General features: G+C 43.0%; 2 protein-coding genes and 1 non-coding gene across 5 annotated transcripts; 1 reads left to right on the top strand and 2 right to left on the bottom strand.

Moving 5' to 3' along the window:
* Positions 1-4316: 4316 nt before the first annotated feature.
* Positions 4317-23184, top strand: LOC138763328 (protein SSUH2 homolog). Of its 2 annotated transcripts, none has more exons than XM_069937287.1 (3): positions 4317-4458; positions 5131-5238; positions 23043-23184. In XM_069937287.1, the coding sequence occupies exons 1-3, from the start codon at positions 4414-4416 to the stop codon at positions 23133-23135; spliced, it is 246 nt and encodes an 81-aa protein (XP_069793388.1). In that variant the 5' UTR covers positions 4317-4413; the 3' UTR covers positions 23136-23184. The 2 variants fall into 2 exon arrangements, with proteins under 2 accessions (XP_069793388.1, XP_069793387.1); XM_069937286.1 differs by lacking the exon at positions 23043-23184 and adding an exon at positions 10621-16154 and having other exon boundaries at positions 4376-4458.
* On the bottom strand, positions 16369-19833 carry LOC138763327 (large ribosomal subunit protein eL29-like). 2 transcript variants are annotated; one of them, XM_069937285.1, is made up of 4 exons: positions 19637-19735; positions 19326-19374; positions 19172-19236; positions 16369-16533 (listed from the first exon to the last, which is right to left on the bottom strand). In XM_069937285.1, the coding sequence occupies exons 2-4, from the start codon at positions 19360-19362 to the stop codon at positions 16453-16455; spliced, it is 183 nt and encodes a 60-aa protein (XP_069793386.1). In that variant the 5' UTR covers positions 19363-19374; positions 19637-19735; the 3' UTR covers positions 16369-16452. The 2 variants fall into 2 exon arrangements, with proteins under 2 accessions (XP_069793386.1, XP_069793385.1); XM_069937284.1 differs by lacking the exon at positions 19172-19236 and having other exon boundaries at positions 19637-19833.
* On the bottom strand, positions 17935-18064 carry LOC138765616 (small nucleolar RNA SNORA71). The gene has a single exon (XR_011358603.1). It is a non-coding gene; the product is annotated as a small nucleolar RNA SNORA71 (small nucleolar RNA).
* Positions 23185-24978: the final 1794 nt, after the last annotated feature.

Genomic DNA, 24978 nt, shown 5'->3' with positions numbered 1-24978 from the left:
ACTCACTCTCCCCAACTCACTCTCCCCAACTCACTCTCCCCAACTCACTCTCCCCAACTCTCTCTCCCCAACTCTCTCCCCCCAACTCTCTCCCCCCAACTCTCTCCCCCCAACTCTCTCCCCCCAACTCTCTCCCCCCAACTCTCTCCCCCCAACTCTCTCCCCCCAACTCTCTCCCCCCAACTCTCTCCCCCCAACTCTCTCCCCCCAACTCTCTCCCCCCAACTCTCTCCCCCAACTCTCTCCCCCCAACTCTCTCCCCCCAACTCTCTCCCCCCAACTCTCTCCCCCCAACTCTCTCCCCCCAACTCTCTCCCCCCAACTCTCTCCCCCCAACTCTCTCCCCCCAACTCTCTCCCCCCAACTCTCTCCCCCCTCTTTCCCCCCTCTTTCCCCCCTCTTTCCCCCTCTTTCCCCCTCTTTCCCCCCTCTTTCCCCCCTCTTTCCCCCCTCTTTCCCCCCTCTTTCCCCCCACTTTCCACGCACTTTCCCCCCTCTCTCCCCCAACTCTCTCTCCCCCCAACTCTCTCCCCCCAACTCTCTCTCCCCAACTCTCTCTCCCCAACTCTCTCTCCCCAACTCTCTCTCCCCAACTCACTCTCCCCAACTCACTCTCCCCAACTCACTCTCCCCAACTCACTCTCCCCAACTCACTCTCCCCAACTCTCTCTCCCCAACTCTCTCCCCCCAACTCTCTCTCCCCAACTCTCTCTCCCCAACTCTCTCTCCCCAACTCTCTCTCCCCAACTCTCTCTCCCCAACTCTCTCTCCCCAACTCTCTCTCCCCAACTCACTCTCCCCAACTCTCTCTCCCCAACTCTCTCTCCCCAACTCACTCTCCCCAACTCACTCTCCCCAACTCACTCTCCCCAACTCACTCTCCCCAACTCACTCTCCCCAACTCACTCTCCCCAACTCACTCTCCCCAACTCACTCTCCCCAACTCACTCTCCCCAACTCACTCTCCCCAACTCTCTCTCCCCAACTCTCTCTCCCCAACTCTCTCCCCCCAACTCTCTCCCCCCAACTCTCTCCCCCCAACTCTCTCCCCCCAACTCTCTCCCCCCAACTCTCTCCCCCCAACTCTCTCCCCCCAACTCTCTCCCCCCAACTCTCTCCCCCCAACTCTCTCCCCCCAACTCTCTCCCCCCAACTCTCTCCCCCCAACTCTCTCCCCCCAACTCTCTCCCCCCAACTCTCTCCCCCCTCTTTCCCCCCTCTTTCCCCCCTCTTTCCCCCCTCTTTCCCCCCTCTTTCCCCCCTCTTTCCCCCCTCTTTCCCCCCTCTTTCCCCCCACTTTCCCCGCACTTTCCCCCCTCTCTCCCCCAACTCTCTCTCCCCCAACTCTCTCTCCCCCCAACTCTCTCTCCCCAACTCTCTCTCCCCAACTCTCTCTCCCCAACTCTCTCTCCCCAACTCTCTCTCCCCAACTCTCTCTCCCCAACTCACTCTCCCCAACTCACTCTCCCCAACTCACTCTCCCCAACTCACTCTCCCAACTCACTCTCCCCAACTCACTCTCCCCAACTCTCTCTCCCCAACTCTCTCTCCCCAACTCTCTCTCCCCAACTCTCTCTCCCCAACTCTCTCTCCCCAACTCTCTCTCCCCAACTCTCTCTCCCCAACTCTCTCTCCCCAACTCTCTCTCCCCAACTCTCTCTCCCCAACTCTCTCTCCCCAACTCTCTCTCCCCAACTCTCTCTCCCCAACTCTCTCTCCCCAACTCTCTCTCCCCAACTCTCTCTCCCCAACTCTCTCTCCCCAACTCACTCTCCCCAACTCACTCTCCCCAACTCACTCTCCCCAACTCACTCTCCCCAACTCACTCTCCCCAACTCACTCTCCCCAACTCTCTCTCCCCAACTCTCTCCCCCCAACTCTCTCCCCCCAACTCTCTCCCCCCAACTCTCTCCCCCCAACTCTCTCCCCCCAACTCTCTCCCCCCAACTCTCTCCCCCCAACTCTCTCCCCCCAACTCTCTCCCCCCAACTCTCTCCCCCCAACTCTCTCCCCCCAACTCTCTCCCCCCAACTCTCTCCCCCCAACTCTCTCCCCCCAACTCTCTCCCCCCTCTTTCCCCCCTCTTTCCCCCCTCTTTCCCCCCTCTTTCCCCCCACTTTCCCCGCACTTTCCCCCCTCTCTCCCCCCTCTCTCTCCCCCTTCTCTCTCTCTCTCTTCCCCAACTCTCTCTCCCCAACTCTCTCTCCCCAACTCTCTTTCCCCCAACTTTCTCTTCCTCCCAACTCTCTCTCACCAACTCTCTCTCACCAACTCTCTCTCCCCAACTCTCTCTCCCCCAACTCTCTCTCCCCCAACTCTCTCTCCCCCAACTCTCTCTCCCCCAACTCTCTCTCCTCAACTCTCTCTCCCCACCTCTCTCTCCCCAACTCTCACTCCCCCAACTCTCACTCCCCAACTCTCTCTCCCCCAACTCTCTCTCCCCCAACTCTCTCTCCCCCAACTCTCTCCCCCAACTCTCTCCCCCAACTCTCTCCCCCAACTCTCTCCCCCAACTCTCTCCCCCAACTCTCTCTCCCCCCAACTCTCTCTCCCCCCAACTCTCTCTCCCCAACTCTCTCTCCCCCAACTCTCTCTCCCCCCAACTCTCTCTCCCTCTTTCTCTCTCTTCATCTTATGGTTTTTAGACTCCAATGTCATGAAAATAACAGAAAAAAATTAACGTAATTACTGCCCATGTGGTCGTTTATATTTGGATCTCTTTAGACTGCATTAGGGTTGCCATAGTCCCAGTGTTGGATGTGCAGTAGAGGGGATGACCATCAACAAATTTTTCCGGTATGATTTACACTGCAGGCTTCCTCCAAAATGTTGTAGGGGTCCTGCAGGATAAATCGTGGTGCAGGAATTGACTACTCAAAATTACTTGATTGAGCCGTTACGTGCCTGCAGTTTAAAAAACCATATTTCTCTCTCTCTCATTCTTTCTCTCTCTCTCATTCTTTCTCTTTATCTATCTCTCTCTCCACCTCTTTTATCTCTCTCATGATTTAGATGGGGAAGGGTGATCTCAAGAGGGAATGAAGAGAAGATGGGGCAAGAATCTGGGAAGGGCCTAAGGCAGAGTCGGCATCAGAACAAATCTAATCGGGGGGCATTAGGGTAGCTGGGGGATGGAGGGCACAAAGCCATTCACTGTGAGTTGCGCTCACTGAATCTGGCCTGTGGTGGGTGAGGTGCACAATACTTCATTTGTGGGGTGGCATGGGCCACGAATCCCCTCCCCCCTCATGATGCCGACCCTGGGCTAAGGGCATTTGACATAAGATGTGAGAGGTGGAGTGAAACACGAAAGTCTGCAGACACTATGTAGTAAAAACACTCCTAGAACTAGATGACCTGCATTCTAGCATATAAATGAAGTGGATACGTTAGTTATAATCTGCTAGATTCCCTGGATTGTGGAAAACCACAGATTTCCACACCACTTTTCAAGAAAAGAGGAAGACAGCAAGTGGGAAGCATGGACCATTTGTCCCAATATCTGTGATTGAGGAAATCCTGACATTAATTATGAAGAAGAAATTATCTCTGCGGGGCTGAATTGTTAGTGGTGATGCTGGTTATGGACACAGGAGAGCAGAAAAGTGCAGCTCCGAAGGGTTCAACCACCCAGACCTAATGCCCACAGCTCCGTACAGGATTTAAATGGCCTGTTAGGGAGCTGACGGTGCTTGTAAGTAAAATTCTGCAACCGTGGGGGCTGTGCCTAAGTTGGCAGTTCCTGTACTTGCCAACAGCCATGAAGGGTCACAGACTCTGGGTGTGCAGCATACTGGGGCAGGCCACCGGAAATGGGAAGAACACTCCCAATGAGAATAAGAAGCAGAGGAGACAACCCTATAAACGGTGACCTCAGCAACAAACCAGCCAGGGCTTAGTGGCTGAGGAACTTACACAGGTTGCAGACAACCTGTGGTTGAGGGACCTTCATGGGCTGCAGGCTGCTGGAGACCGGCTCATGAGAACCATGTACTGGAACCAGGATTCAAGAGGGCGCTGAGGGCAAGAAGGGCTCCCAAAGGATCTCGGGTGCTGAAGGTTTCCTGATCATGTCAGAGTTTGGATCTGGTGCCTGGATTGCCGAAGGATCGATCAGGAGTCTGTGTGGCTGCAGAGGCTTAGGGAGTGCTGGAGGTGAATCCATGGACACTCAGTGACTCTAAAGGGACTCTCTTTTTGCTTCACTTTCAGGCAACACTAATGGTGACCCTTTGTCTGAAGTATGTCAGACAGAAAGTAATTTCATGTAATATTACATTTACTGTATTATTACATGACATTAACGAAGTCTTGAATCTTGAAAATGTTGTAATTTAAGCAGAATTTGAGGTTTTATGGAAAGGAATTTATGTCTGACAAACTGTTTTAGAGTTCTTTGATGGAGCAGACAAGATGGTTGAAGCCTGCAGCATTAAGCAGAGTGTCCTGGGATTTGGGGTGAGTTGGATTTGAACATATTGACATGGATAGTGGACTGGATAATTAACCAGAAAACAATTGAGAGGTGAGTGCAGTACACGAAAGTGCTGGAGAAACTTAGCAGGGCACACAACATCTGTAGGAATTAAAGGGTAGCTAACTTTTCAGCCCTGAGAAGTGGGTTATGTTTTGATTACCAATGGGGTACCAAACAGAACAGTGAGGTCACCGAGCTCTATGGCATGGCCCAATTTGTCTATGCTTTTCATTGACAGGCTTGATCCTGGCCCAGCTATTGCAATGTCAGATCAGCTGTCTCCCCCTTGACCCCATGATTCCTCAAACTTACCACATCTTCGGGGCCCTCAAATGATGCTTCCAGGACCATATGACTGAAGTCCCTCCCCCCCCCCCCCCGATAGTGCAGTACTTTCTTTGTTTTAGCATCATTCACTGTGTTGCCTTCTCGTATCTCTTTTTCCTTAAAGAGTTTTCAATGGAAAACTGATAACATGAATTAGAAGGAATTTGGTCAGCGAAGATCAAAAACTTGGGTCAATTTCAGAGAGAGCTAGGTCACAGTGGCCATTGAGTGTTCAGTTAGTGAACTGTGTGCTCTGACTTTGAGCAGTGGACTTGACCTTCTGGATTGAACTATCCACTGTTTTTTTTTGTGATTGGTAATCACAGGTCAGACCCATCGTCACATTTCCAGAAATGCAGATTAATCAAGCTTCCCAGAAAGCCATCCAAGAGCATCACCTCCAGCTGACAAGAGCTTCTCTCATTATCCAGCAGGTGAGTTTCAGATCAGGCCTGGAGCCCCCAATAACTCACGGTTCGTTCCTTAGACACCAATGTTTGAAGACTTGTTTTGTGGGACAGGAAGATTTGCCTGGTTTTGGTTTATTTGACACTGCTTCATGGAATTGCATATGTATTATAGCTCTGAAGGAGGTAACTTGGAACACCAAATCCATGCCATCTCTTCCATCCAGCCAATCTCATTCCCACACTGCCTACATCCCCACACAATATCATCCCTTAAATCCATGCCAGCTCTTCATTGCAGCCAAAGCCTATGGGATGTGCATATTAGCATCTCTCATTTCTGATTGGGCAATTGAGTTCAATGGTTGAAGACAGAGTTCAATGGGCAATCAAATTCAACAGCTGAAGGGCAATCGAGATCAGGTGACCCAAACATCACCTTAAAAGTGAGGGTCTGGGTGGCAGAATGGTTATTGTTGGAGTGGAGCTGGCTCAAAGGGCTTCAGTGAATAGGGGCTGAGGTGGTGGTAATGCAGGAGTTGAAGTAAGAAAGGGCCATCCTATGGGGAACAAACAGGATTCAGCAGGAAGGCACAGGTAAGGGCAGGTTTTAGATACATTTTTTTCCTCTAGTCACAAAGAATGGGAATCCAGCCAAGGCAGGGAAATACTCCTCTTGTAGAATGTGGGTCATCAGGGAAGCCAGCAGTATCCCTGAAGACTTAATCGGCAAGAAGTGCATCCAGCTGCACTCCTGAAAAGCTGAGTTAAGGAATTGGAGCTGGAGTTGGATGAACTCCGGATCATTTGGGAGGCAAAGGGGTTGATAGACAGGGGTTTCTGGGACACTTACACCTCGGAGACAGGAGGAGGGGAGATGGATGACAGTTAGGAGAAGGAAAGGGAATATGTAAGCAGTCCACCCCTGTAGCTCTTCCCTTCAATAACAAGTATACCATTTTGGATACTGATTGAGGGAATGACCTACCAGGGATAAGCCACAGCGACCAGGTCTCTGGCATGGAGTCTGGTCCTTTCTTTAAGAAGAAAAGGGAGGACAAAAAGCAAGCTGTAATGATGGGGGATTCCGTAGTTAGGGGGACAGATAAGAGGTTCTGTGGAAGAGATTGAGTATCCTGGATGGTATGTTGCCTCCCTGGGACCAGGGACTGAGATGTCTCAGATTGCGTTCACAGCATTCTTTGGAGGGAGGGAGGGTGAGCAGCCAGATATCATGGTCTATGTAGGTAAGGTGGATGAGGAAGTCCTGGGAGTTAGGCGCAAAGTTGAAGGACAGGACCCTCTGAGTTGTGATCTCAGAATTGCTACCCGTGTCATGTGCTAGTGAGGTTAGAAATAGGGGGATAATGCATGTGACTAAAGACATGGTGCAGGAGGGAAGGCTTCAAGTTTCTGGATCACTGGGCCTTCTTCCTGGGAATGGGGGTTGTGTTCTGACAGGATGATTTGCTTCTGAAATAGTGGGTGGCTAATATCCACGTGGGAAGGTTTGCTAGTGCTACTTTGGTGGATTTAAACTAACTTTGCAGGGGGATGGGTGCCAGAGGAGTGGAGGAAGGAAAAGATGATGTGATAATTACATGCACTGTTGTATGTCATTGAGTTGTACATGGTGAAATGTTCTCGGGTGCATCTATTTTAATGCAAGGAGTATTGCAGGTTTTGCCTCTTTTAGCAAAGGCTGGGAGAAGGCAACTCTGATTTCAAATCCCTGGGCTCGGCTCACCCAAATGTCAGTACCTGGAAAGGGCCCCAACTATGGGCAAATAGCACGTCAATCTGGCAGTAGGGTCTGGCAGTTGTGACAGAGTGCGAGAAATAGTTTCCATAGTGGTTTGCAGCAGCAAAGTCGATGGACGAAGGATCCTTAAGGACGACGGCCAGTGAGTATGGTCTTTAAACAGACCACTGCGGGGCAATTCCGCATCACTCTGGCTGTCATGCTTTGCACTCTGCCAGGCTCAGTGGCGTGGGACCCAGAGGGAGGCATTTGTTCTGGGCAAGCATTCACCTCCAAGTCCTTGCCCTGGCACATGGTGCCTAAAGCTGTTCATCTTCAGTGGCGAAGGGATGGGCATTGGAAGAATGTGGATGGATGTAGGAAAGGAAGACAAACATAGAACATGCATTGGTGCATGAAATTATGACACCATGAGTAAAACTTGGTACAGGAAGAGCAGGACTGGCTCAATGTTCCAGGAATTTGTTTTTTAGATGGGAAAGAAAAGGGAGATGAAAGGGGGCAGAGTGCCATTGCTCATCAGGGAAAATATCACAGCTGTGCTCAGGCAGGACAGACTAGAGGGCTCATCTACTGAGGCTGTATGGGTGGAGCTGAGGAACATGAAAAGTATGACCACACTCATGGGACTGTATAATAGACCACCCAATAGTCAATGAGAATTGGAAGAGCAAATCTAAAGAGAGATAGAAGACAGTTTCAGGAAACACAAGGTTGTGATAGTAGATTATTTGAATTTTCCTTGTATTGACTGGGACTCCCAAAAAGTAAAAGGGCTGGATGGGTTGTAGTTTGTCACATGTGTTCAGGAAAGTTTTCTAAATCAATATATAGAGGTACCAATTAGAGACAATGCAATACTGGATGACCTTTTAGGGAATGAGACAGGACAGGAGACAGAAGTATGTGTAGGGGAACATTTTGGTTCCAGTGATCATAATGCCATTAGTTTCAAGTTAATTATAGAGAAGGATAGGTCTCGGCCTCTAGTTGAGATTCTAAATTGGAAAAGGGTACATTTTGATGAAATGAAAGGATCTAGCGTGTGTGGATTGGGATGTTTTCTGGTAAGGATGTGCTGACATAAGGAGGCTTTGTTTTTGAGAGATATTGAGAATCTGGTTCAGAAGACGAGAGAGATGTAAAGAAGGTATAGGCAACATGGAGCAAATGAGGTACTTGAGGGAGTTTTTTAAAAAAAAAAGCAAGAAAACTCTCAAGAAAGAAATTAGGAAGGCTAAAAGAAGTCATGAGGTTGCATTGGCAGACAAGGTAAGGAAAATCCGAAGGGTTTCGACAGGTATATTAAGAGCAAAAGGATAGTAAGGGACAATATTTGTCCCCTTAAAGATCAAAGTGGTCAGCTTTGTATGGAGGCGAAAGAGATTGGGGGAGATCTTAAATGGTATTTTTTTCATCAGTATTCATTCAGAAAAGGACACAGTTAAGGGAAATAAGGAAAACAAGCAGTGAGGTCATGGAACCTAAACAGATTAAAGAGGAGTAAATGCTTACTTTCTTAAAGCAAATAAAGGGTGGATAAATCCCCAGGGCTTGACAAGATATTCCCTCAGGCCTTGAGGGAAGCTAGTGTAGAACCTGCAGGGGCACTGGCAGAAATTTTTAAAACATCCTTAGCCATGGCTATGGTACTAGAGGATTGGAAGGTAGCTCTTGTTGTTCCATTGTTTAAAAAAGGCTCCAAAAATAACCCTGGAAATTATAGGCCAGTGGACATCAGTAGTAGGTTAATTATTGGAAGATATTCTAAGAGATCGGATATACAATTATTTGGATAGACAGGGTCTGTTAGGGATGATCAACATGGCTTTGTGCATGGTAGGTCATGTTTTAACAAATCTTGTAGTTTTTTGAGGATATTACCAGGAAATTTGACAAAAGAAAGGCTGAGGATGTCGTCTACATGGACTTTAGTAAGGCCTTTGACAAGATCCTACATGGGAGGTTATTCAGGAAGGTTCAGATGCTGGGAATTCATGGTGAAGTAGTGAACTGGATTCAACAGTGGCTGGATGGGAGAAGCCAGAGTAGTGGATGATTGCTGCTCAGACTGAGGCCTCAAGGATCTATGTTGGGACCATTGTTTGTCATCTATATCAATGATGATAATGTGATAAATTGGATCAGCAAATTTTCAGATGACACTAAGATTGGAGGCATTGTGGGTAGCGAAGAAGGTTGTCAAAGTTGGAAAAATGCATTGAAAGATGACAGATGGAATATTATGCAAACAAGTGTGAGATGTTGCAGTTTGAAAGGACATGCACGGTAAATGGTAGGGCAATGAGGAGTCTATAGAACACAGGAATCTGGGAATAAAGATGCATAATTCCCTGAAAGTGGCATTGTAAGTGAATAGGGTTGTAAAGAGTGCTTTTGGCATATTGGTCTTCACAAATCAAAGTATTGAGTATAGGAGATGGGATGTTATGGTAAAGTTGTATAAGACATTGGTGATGCCGAATTTGGAGTATTGGTCACCTAACTAGAGGAAGGATATCAATAGGATAGAAAGAGTGTGGAGAATATTTACTAGGATGTTGCCTGGACTTCAAGAACTGTGTAACGGGGAAAGGTTTAGGTTTATTTACTGGAGCATATAAGAATGGGAGGAGATTTTGATAGAGGTAATTAAAATTATGAGTGGGACAGACAGAGTAAATGTAGGTTGGTTTTTTCTGAGGGTAGGTGAGATACAAATCAGAGGACATGGGTTTAGAGTGAAAGGGGGAAAAATTTAGGGGAAGTTCTAGTGGTGGGGTTGTGGAATGAGCTGCCAGCTGAAGTGGTGAATGTGGGGTGAATTTTAACATTTAAGAAGAATTTGGACAGGTGCATGGATGGGAGATGTATGGAGGGCTATGGACTGGGTGCAGGTCAGTGGGACTAGGCACAAACTAGAAGGGCTGAAGGGGCCTGTTTCTGTGCTGTATTCTTCTATGATTCAAGTACCTCTCCAATTCCATTTTGAAAGCCTTGAAAGGTTCAATTTCCACCACCTTACAACTGGAGAGCTCCCGATCATGGTCCTTCAGCATTAAAAAATCTCCTTTTGTCTTTCATCCATTGTTTTGAATCCCTGTACCCTTCTGAAACTTCCTTGTGGTAAGGAGTATATCCTTCAGCTTCTCCATTCTATCCGTGCAGATGAAGTTCCTCATCTCTGAAACAATTTGAGCAAATTATCTCTGCACAATCTCGGGGACCTTCACATAATTTGGCTCATGCAAAAAAAAAACTTTGTTATCCATTTTTACTGACTCAATTCCTGCCACACATGATTTTAATTCAATACCCTATACTAAGACACTCAACCTAAAATTCACTACCTTTCTCTCCTTAAAGGCATGCCTTAAAGTCTATCCACATTCTACTTGTGGCAATCCTCTGTTGTTTGATATCACTGCTGTTCCAACTAAGGATATTTTACAATGTTAAAAGTTCTACATGAATGCAAGTGGACTTGTACTCTATTTTGGTTCAGTAGGTATTGAAATCATTTTTTTTTTTAAATTTTTCCAAAATTAATGTAGACAGGAAATTAGGGATTAGTCCAAATAACTAACCCCAGATTCCAATCAAGAACTTTAAATTTGACTTAACAAAGTTTTCTTTCTTTTTGGCAGCGTCAGACAATTGAGTTCATTCCCATCACACGGATACATTATGAGTGGAAAGGAAAAGAATACAGTTACTTCACGTGTGGTGTGGACAACCGGGTGCATGCCCCTGACTATCCCGCCAAGTGCTGCACAATCCTGTAGCCATTCCAATAAGGATATGCTGTCATTTCCTTCACTCAATCCAATTCGGGTCCAGAAATTTCAGATCAAACTTTGCACATTCCTGATGAGTTCACTCTGCTAAAATTAGGTTAGTCGTTCTGTGCCAAAGGATTGATACATACCACTAAGTCTAACAGTGAGGATCTAATTCATGAATCATAGACCAGGATTCCTCCTGGTTCAAACCTTGAATGGACACCACAGTTTAGATAAGATTGGCCAGTGTTGATTTATGGATCTCTGGTGAGGTGGGACCAGGCCTTGTTCTTTATCTTCCCCTTGATTTTTATGTTATCAGTCTTTGCTCCCCTGAGTGTGTTCAGAACTTACCCAGCATGGGTCACTGCTGAGTTGCTTGGGGAGAGGGGAGGCTCTCTCCAGAAAAGAAGTCAGCTATTTTACCAAAACTACCAACCCAATATGGAACATCACCACACAAACTGGGTCACTGGATTGATCTGTTCTGAAAGGTTAATTCAGAGTTAACCCTTTGTAATCACTACAAGGAGTATAGCCTGGTGTCAGGATTCTGATGCCATTTTGGTATGAAAAAGCAGTACTTGTGAGGCTTAAAGGTGATATCCCCCTTTGAACTGCTGACATCTCACTGGTCCGTTTACACTGATTAATCAGAGATTACCACAAAAGCTTGCATGTAATGTGTAGGAGGTTCTGTAGCACTGGCAGATTCCAGTATTGTTCATATCACTGAACATGCCTGCACCCAAGGAGTAAGTCTCCAGCTTCTTCAATCTAACCTTGCAGCACTTCTCTGGAACAATTTGAGCAAATTACCTTTGCAGTTCTCTAGACATTTCACATTTTTTTTTACAATTTATATTCTGGCTTCATAATAGGATTTGTCAAGAAGTTATAAAAATTTACAAGAACTGCTGAAGGAGGCTCAGAGGCTGAGGGAGAGGAAGATTGACACACATGAACAGAACAAATTAAAACTACTATACAGACACAGACAGTTCATGGTTTTTAGTTTATTTGTCATGTTGTACTTGGTATGGTGAGAAGTTTTTCCACAAACCATCTAATAGGTCAACTCTTAACGTTCATGCAGCCATAGAAAATCTGAGAACAAGAGCACAATGGTGGACTATGAGGGGGAGAAGGAGCAATTAGTACAAAGCAAGGGTAGGAACATCTCAAAAGAGAGTCAAAGAAACCGATGTAGAGAGAGGGATAGGCAGGGAAGGAGAGGGTGCAGGTGGGATTAATGAGGGGAATGCAAAATTATCACCTCCAAATTCAGCTTTTCATGAGAATTTTGAAGCTCGGTTGCGATTACCAGACTTCTAAGTTTTATCACCCTCGTAATTAAACCATAAGATATAGGAACAAAATAGGCCATTCAGCCCATTGAGTTTTCCCCACCATTTACTCATGAACTGATCCATTTCCCCACTCAGCCCCACTACTTGGGACCTTTGATGCACTGGCTAATGAAGAAGCCATCAATTTTTCCCTTAAAAACGCCTAATGACCTGGCTTCCACAACCACTTGCAGCAATAAATTCCACAAATTCACCACCATCTGCGTGAAGAAATTTCCAAGCATCTCTGGATGCCCTTCAATCCTGAAGTTGTGCCCTCTTGTTCTCGAGTTTACCACCATGAGAGACAACTACATCTACTCTGTCCATGCCTTTCAACATTCAAGATGTTTCAATGAGATCCCCCCTCATTCTAACTTCCAATGAGACAGGCCATGAGCCATCAAACATTCCTCAGAACATAACCCTTTCATTCCCAGAATCATCCTTGTGAACCTCCTTTGTTGCCTCTTTCCCTTCTTGAATAACAGAGTGACATTTGTGATTTTCTAGTCATCCGGAACCATGCCAGAATCTATCGATTCCTGCAATCATTACCAATACCTCTACGATCTCTACAGCTACTTATTTCAGAGCCTGAGTGTAATCCACCATTCAACTTTCTGAGCGCCTTCTCCCTTGTAACAGTAACTGTGCACATTACCCTTCCCTGATGCCCTTGGACATCTGGCACACCATGAATGTCTTCCACAGTGAAAACTGATGCAAAATACTCATTTAGTTCCTCTGCCATTTCCTTGTTTCCCATTATTTCTCCACTATCATTTTCTAGTGGTCCTATATCTGTTCTCACCTCTTTTGGAGAAACCTTTTCTATCTTCATTGATATTATTTGCAAGCCTATTTTCTGCTTTGTTTCCATCCTTATGAGTTTTTTTAGTTACCTTCTGTAAGTTTTTAAAAACTTTCCAATCCTGCTTTTATATTGGTTTTGACTTTCCATGTCAGCCAATTGTGACATTTTACAATTTAAATATTTCCTATTTTTTGGTATGTATTTATCCTGTACCTTTCTCATTTTTCGCAAACTTCATTCATTGCTGTTCTGCCATCCTCCCTACTCATTCCCCTGCCAATCCACTTTAGATAGTTCCTCTCTCAATCCACTCTAATTCTTTACTCCACTGAAATTCTGACACATTTCATTTGAGTTTCTCCTTGTTAAATATCAAATTGAACTCAATCATGTGGTGATAACTGCCCCTTAATGATTCCTTTTCCTTAAGCTTTCTTATCATCTCTATTGCATTACACAACACATAATCCAGTACACCTGATCCCCTCAAGGGTTCATCAACAAACTGGTGTAAAAAGCCATCTTGTGAGCATTCTACAGATCAAGGCTCAACCTCATTTTCCACCTACTTGCATGTTAAAATCTCCAAATACTAACATAACTTCTGACATGCCTTTCCTATTTGCTGTTGTAATTTGTTGTCCACCTCCCCAGCTACTTTTGAAGGTCTGAATATAACTGCCAACCATATCCAATTATATGGACAATTTTAGATATTCAGTTTTGCCTGAAATCCTGTCAGTTTTTAACTGAAACAACCCTTACATTTTCAAGTGAGAGCTCGCCAGATCAAGGTACCTGCCTTTAAAAATACATTCAGGAGATAACCCAACATTGCACATGATTCTTGTCGGGAAAACGCACACTAATTTCCTTTTTGTGCATCCTAACATTTATTTGAAATGAAAGCCGATAGGATGCAGACATTAGCATAGTTCCAAGTTGTATACTGTGTTACTTGGGGTAGGCGTGATGGGAGAGGGTGCTTCCTCGTCATCTGTGTGAAGACCATCAGATACAGGAGCAGAAATGGGTAATTTGGCACATTGAGTCCACTCCCTTACCTTGTCCCGTAACCTTTAGTGCCCTGACTTTTGAAATACCTATCAATTTCTGCATTAAATACACCCAACTGATACCTTTTCAGCTGCCTGTGGTGGCAAATTCCAAAGGTTCACCGCTCTCTGGTTAAAATGTTTAAATTTTAACTTAGATGATCAGCAATATAACAGGCCAATTCGGCCTTGTACTGCTATGCAAAACATGCTGTCCTTTTTTTCTGCATGTTTTAAATGGGCACCCTTCAATCCTGAGGTTGTGCCCTTTTGTCCTAGACTGAAAAATACTTGGACAAAGCAATCATTGAGCTGCTGGATGGACTCAGTGGGTCAGACAGCATCCATGGGTGGAAATAGTCAAATGTTTGGGTCTGTGCCCTTTATCGAGACTTGTATAGATTGGCAAGTGACACCCTGCACCAACAATTGGGCAGAGCTGGAGCCTAAAACACTTGCAATTGAATCCGTTGAGGAGACTCTGCCCTTTGATTCTTACCTGTGGCTGTCGGCTGTTGATAATATGGAGACAATATATAATTAAAAAATAATCAGTATTGCCACAAAATATTGCACCTTGTCCCTTTGAACTCTGAAATGCACCACTGCTCTTTCATGTTTTCAAATCAAACCTGAATCAAGGATCAAAGGTTTTGTACTTAACTGGTCGGTTAAGAAATAAATGTCCAACTCTTCAAGTCGTCGTTTGATACTAATCTCCTAAAAAAGTACATTGTTACTAATGCAATTAGTTGCAGGATTTAACTTGGCTTGTGCAAGATTATAATCATGGCATTTAGTTTGTAATTTGAAACTTGCCGATAGAATTATTGGGTCAAATCGGTTTAACATTTTCTGATTTTGATCATTGTAGGGTTTTATAAATTAACTGCTTATAGAGCTGCAATGTTTTAAAAATTATTTTAGTTGTAATTAATCATGATTTATAGGTCTAATACTTGGTGAACAACCTTACTTTTTCATGTCCTCTGCTTTCTAGTGTTTGATTTTGTGGTATCCCTGATGCTATATCTGGGACACTGTTCCCCTGCCCCTTTACATTAGCAAGTATTCTGTCATCTTACAAGGCACTAGTTTATGAAGACAACACTGTTACTCATGAGGATAATTGGTTGTGACATTTAACTTGTGAATCGAAAAAACTGCAGTTGCTGAAAATCTGAAATAAAAACACCTTGTTGGAAACTCTTAGCAGGTCAGGCAGCATATGTGGTAAGTAAAATGGAGTTATTTCAAGATGTGAATCCTGCATCAGAACAAGGTACACAAACTGTTTCTCTTCCCACAGATGTGACCTGATGAGAATTTCCAGCTTTTTTTCATTTTTAGTTTAGGACAGTGGTTCTCAACCTTTCTTTCCACTCACACACCGCTTTAAGTAATCTCTATGCCATCGGTGCTGTGATTAGTAAATGATTGCTTAAGATCGTGTGTGAGTAGGAACATAAGGTTGAGAATCACTGCTCTACACCCCAATTGTTACTGAAATATTTTGCTTGAGAAAAATTGTCATTGGCCCATTTCCTTTGGGGTTATGAAACCGTGCACATAATGAGTTTTATTTCCACCCAGGACTACCTTAATCAATCCCTTACTTATCAGAACACTGATGGCATAAATAGGGAATACTTAGTAGTGAGTGGAAAGACTGAGAACCAATCTGTTAGTCTGTAACAAATAAGAATTTAAATCCTGTAACCAGGGAGGTCTGTGCCCAAGAAGTCAGTGCCTGTGCTGAGCAGCAGACCTTGAGGGGAGAAGGTGGTTGCAATCTCTAGAGGAGCAGTGGAACCAGAAATGGGAGAACACCCCAGGTTGAGAAGATGCATGGGATACGACCCTACAAGGAAGATGTCCACAGAAGTGGACCAGCAAGGGGTTCAGCAGCTGAAGGACTCACACAGACTAGGCTGTTGGCAATGTGAGGTTGAATGAACCACACAGGCTGCAGGCTCATGGGAACCAGGTGTCAGAACAAGAATTTGAGGGTGCTGAGGGAAAGGGTGTTTTGAATGAATTTTAATACAAAAGATTTATAAGACTGAATCATGCCTGAACTATAATTGTTTGGGACCTGCCTATCACACACATACATATATCTGCTTAGCAGAGTTAAGGAATGTTTATTCATTATCAATAAAAATTGTTTTGAAGATACCATTGTCTTAGTGAATTTCAATTGCTGGTTTAGGTCATAACACCATGCATAGAAGAGTGGCCTTGTATTGGCCCTGTTCGTCAAACCAGTTACCTTTGAGAAACAGACATTATGCTGCCCAACATGAAATTAGAAGAGTTAACATGTTCCATTTGAGTGAATTTTTAGCAAGACAAGAACATGGTGAAAAATCTCAGTGAAAAGGCAAAATGATTCATGTTCTAAATACTTCAACTTTATTAAAAATGAAGAATTCAAAATACATATTTCACATGGTTGCCATCTTTCAAGGGCTCTTCATTTTTTGCCCATTCTTTTCTTTCCTCTTTTGTTGTGCTTCTTGGCAAACCGCATATTCCTTAAGAACTTGGGATCAACCTGGGGAAAAAATAATAGTCTTTAAATCATTTTCCATATTTTATTGCTTAACAGCCATAGTAAATATGGCCTTGGTAGACTGGATTAAAAAAAAAACAGGCACCAATATTTTAGAAAAATATAACTGACTGACCAGGAAATCACCTTCCAGAAATTAAATCATCTTTCTTCCAGAATATCAGATACAATCCTGCTTAATTAATCACCTCAACCTCAAATGGTCAGCTTTTTGATATTCACCAAACCTCATCTTCACTACTATTTACCTGCAATCCTTGATCCTGAAACTATAACCATGGAAAAGCCTCCAAGGTGAAAATGGAGGACAAATCTGGCCCAGGAAAATTGGAACCTTGGATATTTCACCTGGTATGGGTATATTCCCATGAGGGAGAGGAGTAGAGAAATTAAAACCAGAGATCCTTGGCTGATCATAGCTTGAGAGAAAAGCTATCAGGTTGTTCAGTGAGATCTGAGCTGACAGCAGACAGTTCAGAGTAGAACTAAAAGGCAATGAGTGCAACCAATTGAGACAAGACCAGCAGAAAACGAGGAATAGCCACCCCCAGCTCTTTGCCTATCCTGGTCTCCTTTCCTCCAGCCTCCAGCTCCCCACCCCCTTCTCTCTCCATTCAGAACTACTCCTTCATTACTTCATAGCTTTTTTTTCTCTTCTACCCTCCCACCCATATTCACCTGATCTCTTGCCTATTTATCTGTACTCCTCCCCCACCCCTTCTTCCCGCCTAACCTTTTTATTCAGATGCCAACTCGCTTTTTGCTAATATCTTGAAGTGCTCAGACCCGAAACATTGGTTATCCTATAGCTGCTGTGTGACCTGCTGAGTATCTCCTGCACTTTTGTGTATTGCAGAGGAATTATTTCATAGCCATTCCAATAGAAAAACATTAAGATCAGACGTAAAAGAAAATCAACTCATTGGGCAATGTAGAACAGGTTCACCGCAGAAAGGGTAACAGCATTTGATTTCAGAAATGGAGGCAAACTAAATAATGTTAAATATTGCATTTGGTGAGAACAGCAGGCAACACAAATTAGAAGGTGCAGTTCTAAGAGATACAAGGCTAAGAGGTCTGGGGTATAACTATAGACAGAGAAGGCTGAGAAAATGATTGAATTTGTTTGAGATAAAGAGATAGGGCAAGTCAAACAGGTCTCCTTCAAAGAATTCCAAAACCTGTTTCAAAAGTCTGAAAAATAGGCAAACCTAGAATGAAGCATTTACAAAGTTCCAAGCAATAAATTTAAACACAGCCTACATTTAAAGCTTAAAACCTCAAGTTAAGAAAATGGTAGTAGGAATACTAAATGTCAAATGGAGTTAAAAGGAAAAAAACCAGATGTTAACACTAAGCAAAATATATAAACTTAAAATGAAGTGTTCAAAATCTACGAGGTTTAATGGAGATCGCAACCCCAGTAAACACGGGGAATTTGTTTTGATTTAATATTCCTGCAGTTATAGTGATTTGGTAATGGTTAGTACCATAACCACTTTCGATTGCAGGTTCATCCTATATATTCATTTCAAAGAAAACTTGCAATGTTATAAATAATTGGTAATTATACAGTCCTAGATTTACCACATGGAACAGACCAATTTCTCCTTGCTGACCAAGTTAACCACCCAAGACAGTCTCATTGAACCTTTCCTATAGACATAGATGAAACTATACAAGGACAACATGAAGAGCTAACCAAAACTTTCAGGCTATAAAAATATCCGAAACAAAAGAAACCTTGGATTATAATAAAACTTCTCACCTCATGCCAGTGAAGCATTTGCACTGTTGTAAAATAAACACTAACCTACATTACAGCTGCCTCTCATAAATACAAGCGTGAAAATTGCTGGAGAATCTGTCTTATTGCTGATTATGACAAATATTGGTCACGACATCTGGGGGGCAAAAAATTTCACCTGGTCTTTGTCTAAACACTGCAGAAAAAGGATGCAATCTTGACTTTATTAGGTATTATGAGCAGTTTTGGGCTCTTCATTTAAGAAAGGATGTGCTGATGTTGGGGAGGGTTCAGAGGAGGTTACAAGGATGGTTCCAGGAATGAAAGGGTTATCATAAGAGGAGCATTTGACAGCTCTTGGCCTGTATTCATTAGAATTTAGGAGTGAGGGGCTTAATTAGGCTATACTCCTTTAAATATGGCATCAATCTGGACTTGAATATGAGATACCAATACACATGATTTGTAGAAGGCAAGAGGATTAATCACTGAGACACGAGCAAGTCTGATCAGAACACAGGGCTTTTGATGCTCCCACGATTGTACCACTAGATCAAATATTAACAGTGATAAAGGAAACCAACTGAATTAATAGGTATCATAGGGATCCCAACAACTTCATGACATTGTAAGAACATGGGATTATTTTCCCGAGGATCTTAGCAGTTATACAGCATGGACACAGGCTCCTCATCTCAATTTGTTTGTGTCAACTACTTGGTTGTCATGAATATTGGGTCATGGGGCTGTAAAACTCTTGACTCTAACCAAGAACCTAAGATGGCTTCACAGGTTAAAAAAAAAATGTTCCAAACAGAGATGCAGGGCATTCTTCACAATTCTGCTCTGCCCATAATCATCAGAAATACTCACTCCTTTTAAGGGTTCAAATCGATAAGACTTGGGCTTCTTGATCCCATTTCTGTGCCACTTGCTGGCTGCAAGATTCACAAGATTATTTTTATTTTAAAGAATACTGACCGCAGATGACAAACTAACAGAATAAAATGAACAGGCAGGGACTTACACTGATTGTGGTTCGTGTGGTTCTTGGACTTGGCCATGGCTTCAACCACCTGGAAAAGTGAAAGAGGCAGATCAGTCCGGACACGAACGGCACCCACCCACACTGTTAAGGGTGGCCCAGAGATGGGGAGCAAGAGCACGCTGAGCCCTCGAGGTTCATCGGCCCCAGTGACGGCGCTCAGTTCGCCGGCCAGGGAGTGGAAAGGAGGACCATCCCCGGAGACGTGGATGCAGCCCCTTCCCCGCCCCGCCGCTCCGGTGTCCCGCCGGAGCAGCTGCCCCGCGGATGGAAGCGGATCTCCCCGCACTCACCCTGCACTGCCGCCACCTGAGATCCAGCCCGCCACCGGAAAGAGGAGGGCCCCTAGCGGGGACTGCTGGGATATGCCAGGCGGTGTTTCACTCCGACGGCGACGCGGACCCGGCAGAAAGGTTCCGCGGGGCAGAAGGGCTGGATGCCAATCCGATTCATCCAACAGTGGTAAGAGCCTCATTCACACGAAATAAAAGATGTGGACTTGGGGTTGGACCACCACACATTATTTCAGAGCGATGTGGATATGCTGCTGCTAATTATGAAGAGCATTAGAAAACGAAGCAAGCCCACGCCTCACTGTTCTGGAGAAATAAGTGTGAGGCATCCGCCTGAACAACTGCAATCCTTGCTGAGCAAGGAGGTTCAGGGAAATGGTCCCTGAGACAGTGAAAGGCACATGATGCATCTTTCCAAGTTCGAGGAGAACCAGCAGGTGGTGATGATTCCAAGATTCTACCTATTGCCATGTACTCTAAATACATGGACCTCTTTCGCCCTGCAAAGGAAAGCATTGAGTTACCGAGTAATGCAATATCATTATTAAAGCAAGAGGAGCTGAGTGACTTCGATAGATTAGGAGAATGGACAAAGAGGTGGCCGATGAAATACAATGGATGGGCACACTATTATTTAGATGGGAAGAAATATCAAAATTCCAAGGTGCCCTTGGGAGCCCTCACGTGGAAGATCTGAAAGGTTGACCTCCAGGTTGAGTTGGTGGTGAAGAAGGCGAATGCAGTTTTGGTTTTCATTTCTAGAGGGATAGCACACGAGACCAGGGATGTAATGTTGAGACTATGGGGCAGGGTGGCCAAACCGTGGCATGTGAGCCACATCGGCTTTTTGACATATAATGTGCAGCTCATGGAAATATGTTGGCTGAGGCAGGAATCATGCGAGCTGGTGCTCACGATGTTGGGGTTAGTGCGCGTGACTTGCAATCATGTGATTGTTACGGCTCTCAAATTTATCGTATGTGGCTCTTTCATTAAATAAGTTTGGCCACCCCATCTATAGGACATTGGGTGTACAGTTTTGGGTGCCTTATTTGAGAAAAGACTTGCTGGAGTTGGAGCAAGGCTGCATTTTCTTCCCAGAGACTCCAAGCTACTTTTATTGGGAGAAGTTGCTCTAGATTCTGACATGTCCAATTTCCACTTTTAATAGTTAATGTAAAATAACTCATTGTTATGCATTTGGCTGTTTCCTTTAAGTCCACTCTGCCACCAACTTAATGGCTGACTTTGTGCTGCAACAATTTATCTTATCTGCAGCAAAGAAAACTGAATGCCCAGTCTCACAGTATACACTAATTTAAATATCATATACTGGGAGGCAGAGGATAAATCTCAGAAGGAAAGGTATATCATTTCCTTTAAAAGCCAAACCAGGCCTTTAAAAGAATGGCAGCTGCTTAAAAAAAGGTCATTATGTGGTTCACTGAGGTAGCAGCAGGCAAGCACAAATCTCAAAAGACTATACAACATGCTTTATTGCAGTAAAAGTCTGAACACCATTTCAAGCCTTGGTGGCTCCATGTCTGACTTGCTCAGGAGGGACCAGCTCAGGTTTATATTCAGGTCAGCAGATTGACACCTGGCCAGTGGAGTTAGTCCCTTAGATGGTCTTCCTTCAGGTACAGAGATCGCCCCCTGTAGTAGGCTGGTGGTTGTATCACCACACATTATTTCAGAGCGATGTGGATATGCTGCTGCTAATTATGAAGAGCATTAGAAAACGAAACAAGTAAAGGCCACAAGATTTAGGGTGGCCATTCGAAAGGAGAACATAGCCATAGGTTACTATACTATATGTGTACATATATATATATGTACACACACACACACACACACTATATTTGCATTTGTTGTTTTTGCCTAGCTGCATTCAAGGTCTTAATTGTGGTGAGAAGGAACTTCCTGCCACATTGAAACCTCTAAGAGTGACTTACCTCACCAACGATAGGCATGGAACATGTTGGCATAAATTATACAATTGAGGCACAGCCAGCCATGCTTTTTGGGGTTTCATGTTGAATTTTTCATCCCAGAAGCAAACACTCTTTGAAATATTTTTGGAGGTGCCTCACTTTGTGGAGGGTTCTTCATGTGCTGATTGAGACTTCAAGGTCTGGAGAGTGTTGCATTCTTCTTGGGTGAGAGGACCAAACACATTGCCAGGCCACCAAAATAGGATGTGGCACCTTCTGCCTCTTGTCATTATGTGAGGAGCAAGTAAGGGTTGTCATTGACCTTCTGTCTGTGGCTGGAAACTAATGCAGGAGCCCTAGAGTTTTGATTCAGTCGGCCTAAGAGACAGTAAGATGTTTCTGTGCATTCATTTTTCTCTTTCTGCTTGCTCCACTTCAAAAGTGTGATCCACAAAAAATATGAATAATGTACAATCCTATTTAAGGACACCAGACTTAAAATGTTTGAGATTTCCCTCCTGAGGCTACAAAACTAAATGGTGTGATGAGTTAGCTCTTTGAGCATCCTCCATTGTAGGAAAATGAACACCTACTCATTTACTTAGTTATTCACATAGTTCAACTCTTTTTAAAAATTTTATTTATAAAATTTAAATGCAAAGAATTCACATAATTGATAATAATACAAATCATATCCAAATACATGTAGCTTATATAAAAAGAAAAGAAATAATAAAGAAATCCCCCCCCCCCCCCATATACCCCCTCCTCCCTATATCCTCTTACTAAAAGAAAAATTAAAAAGAGGACAAGGGACCTTCAACAGGAGCACTTATTTCTTTAAGGTTTCTTTTAATATACTTCCAGGGGAAAGGGAATGTCAGAGCTTCATTTAAATATTCATATCCACACTTTGTAAATATGGGCACTATATCTTCAAAAATATATAGTATTTATCTCTTAAATTACATGCAATTTTCTCAAGTGGTATACAACTCCAAACTTCAGCATGCCATTCTTTCTATACCCAAATCTATATCAGACTTCCAAGTTATGGCAATACATTTTCATCCTGTTGCTAAAGCATTTTGATCAAACTTCTTTTGATGCATATTCAATTTCATTTTGGGTTTAACCCCTCTAATATCATTCAATAAATATAACATGGGATCCGGTGGGAATTTAACCCCCATTATTTGTTCCAATAAATTACCTACTTCTAACCAAAAGGACACTGCCAAGTAGAATGCAAAAATGTACCAATTTCCTATCCACATCTGAAACATAAATCCGAAAAGGGCTGGTTCAATTTTTTTTTAGCTTTTGTGGCGTCAAATATAACTGACGAATAAAATTATATTGCGCCAGTCTATATCTCACATTTATTGTGCTTTTCATATTTACTCTACATAACTCAATCCAATCCTGTTCATCTGTATCATTATTCAAATCTACTTCCCATCTTTGTCTAGATATATGAACCCCTACTTTTCGGGCTTTCTTTTGTACGCATAGTTCAACTTGAAGAATCTTTTGGGAGTTCGATAATGTGGAAAGGTGAGTGATATATGATAGCAGACAAAAGTTTAAGTATATCATGTATATTACATGTTTATGTATTATTACATGACAAATAAAATGAACCTTTGAAATGAAGAATGCAGAGATGTCTTGATATTTGATGGAGGATATTTTAATATATTTGTAACTGGTCCAATATCATGATGAATATTAGTAAGCTTGAAGAAATGAGTTTTTCAATTATAAATTGGAACAGAATTAAAAAAAATAAATCATTTAAGATTAAGCATTTTTTTCTGATCATCTAAAGCAGCCTATTAAAATGTTTTGGTTTTAATTTATTTGTTCCTCTTTTTGGGGCTCTGCATATTGATGGGAAAGTAGGTATTTATTGTCTTCTCGAAAATGGTGAGGATCCTTCTTGAACCGCTACAGTCCTTCTGGTGAAGCCATGCCCTCAGTGCTGTCAGAGAGTAAGAGCAACGTGTAATAACTTTGTGAATACCTTCAATTTGCTGCTGATCTGAAACAGGATGTTGTGGTGTTAGATAATTATGTTGGATTTGACCTATGTTTTTTTCTGAACCTGATGTACTCGTTTATTTAACCACAATGTTGATGGTGATCTGGATGTCAGCTGGAGTATTTCTTGTTACCATTGCGGCTGTACATCAAAAATAGCTTCAAAGAAGCTGAGTTTCCCCAGCATTTTGTGTTTTTACTTCCACCACGGTGTCAACAGAATTTTGTGATTTACTTTGGACTTCAAAAATACTTCACTGGCTTTGAGGTATTTTAGGATATCCTGCAAGGAATATAAAGGACTATATTTAAATCCATCTTTGGTATAAAAGCCCAGGTGGCAGAGCATTATATACATGTAAGTGTTTATATTGTGATCCATTTGTACAGCAAAATTATGTGAGCTAGCTTAGCAATGTTATGGACTCTTGGTTGGCACTAAGAAATCAGATACTTAAATATAAATGGTGTGCTATCTTACAAATAAAGCACCTCTTCTCTGCAGAGGTTAAGCAGAAATGCTGCACAAATAACTCTGCATAATTCCAGTGGAATATTGTATAAGTATCATGTTTTAAAGAGTATTAGGTGTAATACTGGTCTCAGTCCTCTGTTAAATAAAGGAAACAAGTTTTCAGCATGTACATTGCAGTTGAACACTGCAGAAAACTAACTGCATTTTTAAAAAGTCTCCTCAAAATCTCAAATGCAATATAAAACAATCTCATCACAATTTGGGCCATAGGGTAAAGTAAATAACAGTAGTATTGGTGTAGAAGCAAGCCCTTTATCTCCAAGTCTATTCTGCCTTTCAGTGAGATCATGGCTAAATGCAAACTCCATAAATGCTGAATTTTTCCTGTTTTTATTTACTTGAAGTTGAATGGTTTAAACATGATATGGCATTTGGGAAGAGACTTCAACCTTCCAGTAGTGGTTCCTAACCACTCCAAAGAAACCTGGTTCTAATTTTAAGGAACTCATGTATTTGTAGCATGTATATTCATGACATTGTTGTAACTGCAGGCCTCCAAACCAGTTTACTTTAATACGTTTAGATTTTAGACAGGATCAAAATTTGTATTTCTGATGAAAGTTTAACAATTTTTTGAATGATTCCTCAAATAATGCATTAGATTTGGAATAATTATTTGCATTTAAAGACTTAATTGCTCTTTTTTTTTGAAGTACAGTAAAACCCCTAGAATCCAGAATTTAAGCAATCAGGAAAAAAATTGAGGAAAATAAATTTAAAGATTAAAATAAATACTGTATTAAAAAAATAATAGGTAAGTTTAAAATTGTAAAAGTAAATGTTCTCAGAAGTAACACAAAGCTTTAGTGAAGATGGGAACAAATATTTAG

Source organism: Narcine bancroftii, chromosome 5 (assembly GCF_036971445.1).
Source record: "Narcine bancroftii isolate sNarBan1 chromosome 5, sNarBan1.hap1, whole genome shotgun sequence".
Classification (NCBI taxonomy): Eukaryota; Metazoa; Chordata; class Chondrichthyes; order Torpediniformes; family Narcinidae; genus Narcine; species Narcine bancroftii.
The sequence above is the reverse complement of the archived record's forward strand: the minus strand, read 5'-3'. Positions and strand labels throughout refer to the sequence as shown.